We start from the raw sequence: 11,843 nt of genomic DNA, 5'->3' as shown, positions 1-11,843 counted from the left end.
TGATAAAATATAAACTTGTATCTGATACCATATCGTGATTCCATCTCACAATACCATATCGTGATCTGATATTGCATGACAAAAAGCGTACCCAATCTTCTTATTATGAACAAACAATACCAAAAGAATCACACGTCAAATGAAGTTATACTGCGTAATGGAGATTCAGAGTCGAATTAATTTATTTTAAATATTCTTAGTAAATTAAAATTGTATTAATAAAACATCTAATTTTTAATGAAAAGAGAAAAGATGACATTGATGAGATGAAGCTTCAATAATAGATGGAGTACAATTGTACAAATTAATGTAGCAATAGATAAATATACAAAATTATTGTTACCAAATTGCAACTTGATCTAATATTATCATGCAGAAAATAAGGACATCAAGCCAGCGAAGAAAGTGGAGAGCAGCTGTCAGCTTTTGGACTTTCCGGCGTACCGACGAATCTCATCAGCAGAGCAAATCAAGCCGCCGATTATTCGTTTAACAAAAGAATAACACTATAATCAAAGAATAAAACGGCTAGCTATGCCGGAAACGCCCAAATTACCTATTACAACAGTACTCAACAATGGCGAAACTTCACAGCTACTCCAATGGAGTTTACAGTTGAGAAAATAGCACTGAAATTGAACCGACTGTGATGTAAAGTTGCAGAATCCAGGATTTCCAGCAAAATAGAACTCTCCCCTGAAATTTTTTAGAAATACTACATGTTAGCGCCGGCGCCGGCGTCGGCGTCGTACGGCGGTGTAGACTGATTTGAAATATTGTTTTAAAAAAAAACTAAAACTAACTAAATGTATGCTTACCGAGTTAGAAGTAATGGACATATAGCCGGAAGAGGAACTTCCGTCCTGTGGTGACCACGATGTCGGTGTTGAAGAACCACCGCCAGTTGCAGGTCTATTACCGGAGCTGCTATTGGTGCTGCCGCCGGAGTTGATTCCGGAGAATCCTAAAGGATAAGACGGTGTACCGTCCGGCTTGAACAGGCCGTAGTTACGCTCCGACATAGGGCCAGGTTTCAAGTTCTCGTTAAACAAAGCAAAGACGTATATATTCAAATTGCTGTTAGGCTTCAACGGAGTTCCTTTCTTTTGACTCACAAGTTTAATAAGATTGCAATTATATTTCCTCGCATTATCCGGCGTAGCTCCGAGCTCATCAGCGTCTCCTTTCGACGGCCAACCTGTCTCCGAGATCTGTACGCAGACATTTTTGTAGCCAATTGAAGCTAAAGCAGAATGAACCGCATCGATTTGAGCGAAAAGCATGTTATCGTAATGAAGATTAGTTACTGGATCAACAATCCCTTGATTAGGCTGAAACAACACGAAATCCAGCTGCACCTGCTTTGGATCTGCCTTGTACGCAAAATAAGGATAAGCATTGATTAGAAACGGCGAACCAGTTTTACAATGGAAATCCACCACCTGAGTAACACAACTAACAAGATCTCGACGGAAAGCTCCGGCAGACGGCGGGTACGAAGTCTCGAGAATGGCAACTGAATGTGCAGTAGTTACACTCACTTGTTTATCTAAGTTCATACTAACAAGAGCGGCGTAAACATTTTCCATCGCCGGTAATAGATTATCGGAAAGTGCAGTATTGTTAAAAGTTAACACTTCATTTCCAACGGCGATACAAGTGATTTTCGTCGCCGGTATATAAGCTTGGACGTTAGTTTTAACCCACGCCTGAGCTTTAGCAGGATCCTTCATATCGGAGAGATACTCATTACCGAGACTGACGATAAATTCAACGCCGGAATTTGCAAATGCTTTGAGGACATGTGGATCGGCGTCGTAGAGTTTTACTCTGTTTGCTCCCATGGACTTTACTAATGGAACTACTTTCTCCGGCGGTGGGAGATTATCGGCAATCTGACCGTAGTTAATGCCGATAGAAGTCGCCATTACCGTACTGAACAAAAACGCTAAAATTAATGAGGCGTAGAGAATATTGATGATGGAATCCATAGTAGACATTGATGAGAAGAAGAAGAAGAAGCTATACAAAGTGTGGATAATAGAGTAGTGAAATGAAGTGAGTGGAGCAAAGTGTTATACAAGTAACGGCGTTAATGCATATGAACAGATTTAGGTGGTCACATTTAACGTCACTCCGTATCCAACAGTTATCTTACCTACCCTATCTACATGCCCATTGCCCAAGAGATTTTGAAGGTTTAATAAGTAATTAAATAACGAAGATTACGATAGAGTGATAAATATTTATTCATTTTAAGTTAAGAGGTCTATGAGATCTTGAGTACGGAGTCATTATTAATTATGAGCGTTTTACTCTTCGAACATGAGACTTATGATACAAATCTAAATTTAATTGGACTCTAATATATATATAAAAAATTATGTAACCGATAAAATATATTACTCCCTTCATTATTCATCTTACTAGAAATACATGCATGAATGATTAACTTTTTCTCATTTTACCTCTATAAATAATACACTTTGAAAGTCTAAGTAAATTTAGAAATTAGATATTTTCTTTTTTCAAGAATTTATTCTTGGGTCCCATATTAGATGCACTTTCAATTTTCAGGATGATTAAGAAATTATTCTTTCTTTTTATTCGTTATTATTTGTCATTTATTATTTACATACATTTTTAATTTTGACAAATTAAAGAAAAAGACATTTTTTTTTGTGTTTTACCATTACCATTAATATTATTCTTCAAAAAAGATTTAAGACATAATATTAAATATTATTGAATAAGGATAGTGTGTAAAGTTTGATCCCGAAAAGAAGGAAAAGATCTTCAAAAGTGAATTTTTGTGATCCGATAAAGAATCAAACTAATTTAAGAATTCTTCCTCTACCCAAAGGTTCTGAGCCTAATCAGTCTATTTGAATATTCTGAATCTTATGTGTTTTTTTATTATACTAGTGGCGACAGATCTATTAGTAAACAGGAGCCGCTATTGCTCACTCGACTGGATCAATCTGACGGATTAATAGACGTATCAAAAAGAAAGGGTAAATTATTACAAGAGGAAGGAGGAGGGAAAAAGACGAGAGAACAAAACCTAGGAGGCACAGCTACCACGATTGTAAGCACTGCGCTCGTTCGTAAGCCCTTTTAGAGATAGGGGCGAGCCACAAGCCTACTTCGAGTATTTATGACTCTAGTGGAAATACGTGACAGGCGAGTGACATGATTCTCTAGAAGTTACACGACGATTATGTGATGATGCATCAAATAGATGCAATAGTGGATGACTTAGTAGGTCCTTGTATTGACAAATTGTGTTCCCAACCGAAAGAGCTTTAGAGATAATAGAAGTGGGCATCTATATGAACAGAGGTAGTACTAGATTGATTAACTTGACTATTGCCCTTTGTTCATATTAATTAACCATTAGATAAAAGAAATTCTTATTTCTTATTTTTTCAAAAGTTGTATAAATTCCCAAAGGTTATATTAATTGTACGAGTACAAAGAACAAAAATAATTAATTATATTTTAATTTAATAAGTGATCAAGTAATATAAAACAAATATTTCTAATAAGAAGCATGTCTATCTAATATATGAAACAAGAAGTATTAATTACAGTGTATCTATTACAATAATAATTATTCATATGTTCTATGCTAATAAGCATATTATCTTTACATTCATCAATATTTTTAAATAGTAAATTAGTAAAATTGATTATCGTATTTATAATTTCTTAGTATCATGTAAAATATAAAATAATAAACTAATATGTGAAAAAGAAAGTATTAACTCGTTTATTTTTACTTATTTACTATACTAAAATAATTATTCGGTTTACTTGTTTAATCTTAAAAATTAACAGACAATTCATTATTTTACACCTATTAATTTTATGTTAAATACTATTCTTTAGTCAACCCTTTTTTAAAAATATTATAAACTTATAATTTTATAAATTACTCCTTTTGTTCACTTTTCTATATCTATTTTAAACATTACATATCCTTTAAGAAATAATTTTAATATAAATATCATATCATAATATTTATATTAATTTATATATAGCCTTAAATTTTAAATAATTTGGAGAATAAGTAATTACTCTTTAAGCATAATAGAATAAAATAAATTCTATCTTAAAATAACAAAATAAAAAAACTATTTTCAAAATAATGAAACAAATACTTTTGAAAAAGGTTTATCCAAAGTCAAAAAAAAAAAATGGAGTGTAGATTAGTAAAAAGATTGAGATGCTTTGATTGGAAGAGTTAAACAATAAAAAAACAAAGATAAAGAGATGCTTTGATTGTGGTGTAGTTGAAAACTTGGTGTGGATTGGATTTTGATATTTCACATTTGGAGCCCACGAGGGAATTGATTCTAGTTTGCTTCTTATGTTAGGACAAAAGGAGTGGGGAAATGATGAGTTGCACTTCTATTGTTGGCCATTTTCTTCCTTCAATTCTTTTCACTAAAATAGTTTTTTCATCTCGTGCCTACACAAAACGCCAATCAAAAGCCATTACATGTCCTTCGGATGACTCGATTGATTTGAAAGATCGTCATTCATACAGAGATATTTTGATCGTTTTTAAGTTGAGTATATTGCATATGGCTTATCTAGTGTTTTTAAGTTAAGTATGTTGCATATGATTTATCTAGTGTCATCACATATTTTGTCTGATTTACAACAGCGGCGGAGCCAGAATTTTTGTCAAGGGTGTTTATACTTAGGACAAAATAGAATAAAGAAAAAATTAAAGAAATCGCCAAACTTGGGCTCGAAGCCAAAACACAAAGGTATTTTCGCACAACCTTAAATGTTGGATTGTTACCTTTATTGTGTAAAGGTTGTTCAACAGTTAGTATGTATCTAGAAAAAATCGATATTTAGTATGTATTCGAAAAAAAATTCCAACGAAAATTATTCATCCGACCAACCTTGCCATGTCACAGCTCCGTCCCTGATTTACTGGTTATTATGCAATAGGGGTGAAATCCGATGCACGTGATGTTACTGACTATAGAGAGCTCATTTGAAAGGTAAAGGATATGTCAAAAATTACCGCGACAACGAATTATCCTAAGTTCAAACACTACATAATAAAATATCATAAATTGCACCAAGAATGTGCATCTCTTCCTATCCATTCAAATTTTGATGAGCATTTGAAGTAATATAGCAAGCATTTGATTACATATATTAGATTTAGATGTCAAAATTTTGTCCTCAAAATATTTTTATCCAAAACTTGCTTAGATTAGTTTTCGAATGAATTTTCACTTTTACTTATAAATTTTTTTAAGAAAAATAAAATGAAATCCATGTTCAATCACGCCTTTAAATTCTTAAAATAAAAACTTAAACGACTCAAATTTTCAAACTTTTTAACTTTAAAATTTATAATCTGGTCCAAACATTATTATTATGAGAAAATATGATAAGTTTGTTGTCTGTCATCTCGTGTCTCCATTTTTAATTTCTTTTGTGATGATACTTCCAATTTAGCACAGTATATTACTTCGGCTTGTAGGTCCTTTTCAAACATCAAATTGGACCTCCAATAAGTGACTACATAAAAAAAACATCTGTCACTAATACTATGTTTGGATCATTGTTATCCATTGTATTGTATTGTATCGTTACTATACATATAATGTTTGTTTTGATTGTTACTTAAAGTGTATTGTACTATATTGTTAAATTTCGTTGTTCCGTAACAATGGAAACCCCTAATTTATGAAACAATCAATTTGGTGTGTTCCTATTGTTAATTTTTTTTTCCAACTATATTTTTACAAAATATTTCAAAATACTATTTTACCATTTACCTGAATTATTTAAACCTATTCAAACCTTCTATCCTAGAATAATTAAGAATATTTAAGTAAATTTATAAATTACAATACAGTACGATACAATTAAACCAAACACTTAGAATGTTACTAATTAACAACAAACAATACAATTTAGCCAAACAATGTATCTACCACACAATACAGTACAATAGAATACAATACAATACAATACATTATGAAACAATTGGTAATAATGATCCAAACAAAGTGGAAAGAATATGATGTAGTGGATGATGTTATTTTTCGCTTTAACTAAAGTTTTGAATTCGAGTTTTGAATATAAGAAAATTTCTTTCTAAAAACTTCTTCCAAGGAATAGGACCCTATGTAACACAAATTCAAACTAGTCGAATGTTAATTTGATTTTACATTTTTTAAAGCAATAATAATAGCAGACTAGCATTTATTTTGACGACACATTTTTGAAATAAAGAAGACGATTATAGAATTGAATTTGAACGATTATTATCTTATTTAATTTGGACATCTATGGTATTATTGTCCTTACAATTTCACCTTGGCCTACCAATTTTGTTGGTTCCTATTCTTGCAAGAGATTTTCTTGGGTGTTTCATTTTATTTATCGCGTTGAATTGATGTTTTCCTAATAATTGTATTGATGAATGAAATTTGTGAACTTTTTTTGTAAGTTTCATTTCATCTTTTGTATTGGGTTGATGTTCTCGAAATGATTATATTAATAAAAGAAATTTATAATTGTGGCCTATTTCGTAGATTTTAATCTCTTAGTATTGATTTAATGCTTAAATTGACGAATATTACGTCAAAGTCAAATATTTGAAAGAAATTTTTCGGTGCTGTTTTTAGTCATTTATGTTTCATCTTTAAAGCACTAGCTGTAACTTTGGCATTATAAAAATAAAATGTCTTAAGATAGTTTACGATAATATATTATTCCCTCCGTTTCAAAAAGAATGTTCTTATTTCCTTTTTAATTTATTTAAAAAAGAATGTCCCTTTTCCTTTTTTGATAACACTTTAAGTTTTTAACTTTAACTTTTCACGTGGCATGTTTAAGACCACAAGATTAAAGGGCGTTTTGGTACATTTGACATAACTTTAATTTAGAATCACAAGATTAAAAAGTGTTCTTTCTTATCTTAAACTCTCAAGACAAACTAGGTCATTCTTTTTTAAACGGAAGGAGTATATATAAAAAAGTGAAAAGACTCAAATATGTCATTGGACTTTCAAAAAAGGCTCATTTATGCCATCAGTTAAAAGTTTGACTCATTTATGTCATTACCATTAAAGAAAAAACTCATTCATGTCATTATTTTTTAACAGTAGTTTTGCAAAATCATTTTTGACACGTGACCAATTATAATTCGGTCATGTCATCAATTTTTTTAGTAAAAAAAATCATAAATCTGAAAAAAAAATTGAATTAATTCTTTTTTGATTTTTTTATTAAATAAATTGATGACCTAGCCAATTATAATTCGGTCACGTCATCAATTTTTTAAATATAAAGATCAACATTATGAATAAAAATAGAATTTTTTTTTTATTTTTCTATTAAAAAAATTGATGACGTGGCAGAATTATAATTGGCGACGTGTCAAAAATAGTTTTGCAAAACCACCGTTAATAAAAATTAATAGCATGAATGAGACTTATTTAAATGGTAATGACATAAATGAGTCATACTTTTGACTGATGATGACATAAATAAGCGTTTTCTGAAAGTTTAATGATATATTTGAGCTTTTTTCCTAATAAAAAAATAGAAATATTTATTTATCATTAGAAAATTCATCCAAATATTCTATAATAGTTAATTGTAATACGATGACGTAATATATTCTTAAAATAATATTGTTCATAAGCAAGATATGAATATTCTTTTTTGAACTTATTGTGAAGCTTAATAAGAGCTTCAAAGAACCTTAATATAAATATTAAATATTTTGAAGCTTTTGGATCGCTTTCGAGGGAAGATTATTTGGTACCATTTTATTAAAAGTTTGACAAAATTCTTCATCGATTCAAATATTATATTGTTGCGAAGATACTCAAATTTTTACGCTACAATTAATTTTAAATTATGCATTTCTTTTAGTAATTTTTCATGTCTCAATTTACGTGACTTTTTTTTTTAATTGTTAGTGGAGAAGAGTGGTGTTGAAAATATCCTTAAATACAACGCTAATTATTAGTTTTATCTTCAAATTATTAACATTACTTGACTAACTGAACTTAAATACACCACAGATCTTACGATATGAATAAAATACATCCTTAGATTCTCGCTGAGTTTACGGTTATTTCAACACTTCTCTCAATTTTTTCCATTAAGAGACACACACTCTTACAAGAGTTTGAGATCACTTGTCATGTCATTTTACAGATTAAATTAAGGTGTATTTAAATTTAATTAATTAAGTAGAATAGTATTTTTTAAAATTGTCAATAATTCGTGACGAAACTAATCATATGTGTCAAGTTTATGATTGTTTTTAATATTTCTCTTTTATTAATTCAAAAAAATGACATTTTTTTAATTCAACATCAATTTTTTTTAATTATCTCTTAATAAAATAATTTATAAAAATTATAATTATCTTCAATTACAAACCTAATTTTTTCTTCAAATTATTTATATTTAATTAAATACTTCCACAGAAAAAAAAAATATTATCATCTCTAGTGTAGAGATTCTCAATTCAATAAAATAATTTAATCATAATATTCTGAACCAAGTATAGGACAACATGTTTATATATTAAATCCCTGTCAGTTCACACTTATTATTTCTGCCTACCATTTACTTGCAGAGCTGTTTTAGACCGTTAAGGGTCATTTCTATCACATCAGTTATCTAGCATTGCAATTGGGGCGGATGCGGAGCGAGGCGGGTTTAAGAGTATATGGAACGGGGCGGATTTAATGTTATGTGGTGCGAGTCAGATATAAGGTATGTTGGAGTGGATTTTTAAAAATATAAGGCGGAGAAGGTGATTGCGGTTGTATGTGATTTTGTGTGCGTTTAAATATAAGTTTAATTTTTTTATATATTATAAGAGTGATAGAATATTATTTATTAAGATAATTTCATTTAAAACTATTAAAATATTCAAGATGATTAATGAAAATGTTTCAATAAAAAATAATATAATTTCTTACGTATTTTTCAATTGATTTTTAAACAATAAAATTTTATGTCACTATCCTATTAAATTATATACAATTTAATGAAAAAATAAAATTATTTTTTTGAGTTTTGTTTTTGGTATTTAACATAACTCGAAAAAAAAAATAATTAAAAAATTATCTGAGGCGGATTCATGTGAGGCAGGTCTATGCAGGGCAAAGTAGGACAAGTTGAAAATAAAAATAATTGTTATGCAGAGCAACGCTAATTAAATTTTTACCGATTAAACTCAACTCTGCATTGAATCCGCCCTATACCCCCATTGCCATCCCTATTAGCAACTAAATTCATAACAATCGTTATATTAATTATCTAAATTTAAATCGCGCAGTATATAGATCATTAAGGGGTGTTATTTTCAATAGATTTGTTTTCATATTCATAGCCTTAATATGAGACCTTTGTTAAGGACGCAACCATAACCTATGTTGTATTATTGCCTACAAAATAATACTACTTTTTATGTTCCACATTAATTGACTATTATATTGTAAATAGATGTCTCAATGTTGTCCACATTATTAAAAGATCACATTAATTAATTCTTTTCTATATTACTCTTGTCTTTTTTAAGTAATCACATTTTTTTTGTAAATTTTCAAAAAAATTTTAAGGGCGAATTAGTAAAAGTGATCTCTTATTTATGATTTCTTAAGCATCATATAAATTGAAAAGTGATCAACTAGTATGAGACAGAGTGTAATTAATAGAGTATATATTTTTTTGCCTCAATTTATGTAATATTCTTTGACTTGACATGACAATTAAAATAAGTAATAGATATTTGAGTGATTATAAATAATTTTGTTAAGATAAAATAGGTATTTAATATTCAATTATTACTAAATATTGAGATATACCATTCTTTTTAAAATAAATTAAAAAATAAAACAAGTCATAGAATTGAGGGAGAAAAAAATATTTATTATAATACTGCACACATTTGAATGTGAAATTATTTTTATATGCTCCTATTTATACACTTATCTAATGTTCTAAATATGGTTGACATGAACATGAAAATAGAAATGATGCGCCAAATAAATCACCATCACCATGCAACCTAGTGGATGGGTGCTCAAATTTGCGGGACATAATAGATAAACGTATTATTTAATTTGATTTTAATTGATAATACATTTTTTTAATTTTGAATATACATAATCAGACACTTAAATTTATATTAATTTAACATTAGGTATATACATCCAACATGACGATTCACGTAAAATATACTACAAATAATTTTTATTATGCCATATAAAACATGTGTATCATATTGTCTAAATTTATACAAAATCAAATATTTATTTTTATATAAAAATAGAAAAATATAAATATCAATCAAAACCAATTTAAATATCACGTTTATGTATTATATCAATTTGGTGCAACATGTATTAAGCATCAAATAGTAATGTTGGGCCATCACGTAGTCATCATTGGGCCCTATTTTTAATGCAGAGTTAGTGGACCTCACCATTATCAGTTGAGCCCATGAGTGAGATATTTGTTTTCCTAAGACATCACTTTAATTTTGGCTTGATCCATAATCCCTAATTACTCTTAAATTTATCGAGATATTTCATTTCGGCATTTAAATAAATTCTTATTTTAATTGAATACTTCAAACTGTTAGTAAATCGCTCTATGTACAAATTGTGATTCTGTTTTGCGAGTAATTGAGTTAATCTCATACAATATATAATTTCCTTTAATTATATATATTCACCTCAACAAACTGTAAAACTTCATGCATTTTCTAATTGAAACTAAAGCAAAGATGACATATTTTATGTATAGGTGTCAAAACTATCTTTAGGGACAACAAAAGTTGATTTCAATTCACATAACTTACCTACTCTCTAATCTACGAAGTCTTTGATACATGAGATCAAAATAGAAGATTAGAGAAAGTCTTGACGTACATTTATTTATATTGGACTAAAGAAAGTAACGAATTTTAGGGGAATTCGATAAAAGATATTCGAAAAAGTAAATGCATTCAGCCATTCAATTATAAACAATGTCTATCTATTATGCTTACCTTGTATATATTCGTTTTATTTTATTTGACTCTTGTTTCAACAAATTAAGAGAATTTTATTCATATTCTTTTTTTTTCTTTATTATTATTATTATTATTATTATTATTATTTCAAGAAAAAAAAAAGTGATATAAACATCTCAAGTCAACTTATACATGAGAAGTTAGGTAAAATGGAGCATAATATACGTATATCCGTCTCTCTCCACTTCCCCACCTTGTCTCCATTAAAGTTTCCAAAAAAAAAAAAAGGATTAGTCAATTTGGATTTTGGTTTATAATAATAATATTTTAAATTTACTAATTAGTTTAAATCTCTCTTTTGAATAATTATTTTTGAGAAATATAATTATTAGAAAAATAAACTTATAAAAATGAATATAGTACTTAGTGTAATGAAAGCAGAGAAAACAAGTATCCATATTATACTTGTGAAACTCTAGATTAGACATATACGACTAGAAATAATAAATATAAATAGTGAATTTGATTGATTATATTGTGTTTTAAAAAATGATAACATATGTTAAAACCTCGTATCTCACGAGCTAATTTTTAGACGAGCTCAATAGTTATACTAAAAAAAAACATTAGCTTGTTAAAAAATGAAGTATTATATATATAAAATTAATTTAAATTTACAATCATTTTTTATATTCAATAACATAATCTTATATCTATACAAATATTCGTGATTTATTTTAATTATAAATTTTAAATATATAATATTATTTTTTTTTAAAAAAATGGGATAATGCACAAGTACCCCTCAGCATGCCCGAAA

At 28.6% G+C, this 11,843-nt stretch overlaps 1 protein-coding gene across 1 annotated transcript; it reads right to left on the bottom strand.

The window, feature by feature from the left end:
* Nucleotides 1-253: 253 nt before the first annotated feature.
* LOC107007307 (glucan endo-1,3-beta-glucosidase 11-like) lies at nt 254-2,161 on the bottom strand. The gene is made up of 2 exons (XM_015205871.2): nt 819-2,161; nt 254-696 (listed from the first exon to the last, which is right to left on the bottom strand). Exons 1-2 carry the CDS (start codon nt 1,998-2,000, stop codon nt 610-612), a joined length of 1,269 nt encoding a protein of 422 aa, XP_015061357.1. The 5' UTR covers nt 2,001-2,161; the 3' UTR covers nt 254-609.
* Nucleotides 2,162-11,843: the final 9,682 nt, after the last annotated feature.

Source organism: Solanum pennellii, chromosome 12 (assembly GCF_001406875.1).
Source record: "Solanum pennellii chromosome 12, SPENNV200".
NCBI classification, from domain to species: Eukaryota; Viridiplantae; Streptophyta; class Magnoliopsida; order Solanales; family Solanaceae; genus Solanum; species Solanum pennellii.
The sequence above is the reverse complement of the archived record's forward strand: the minus strand, read 5'-3'. Positions and strand labels throughout refer to the sequence as shown.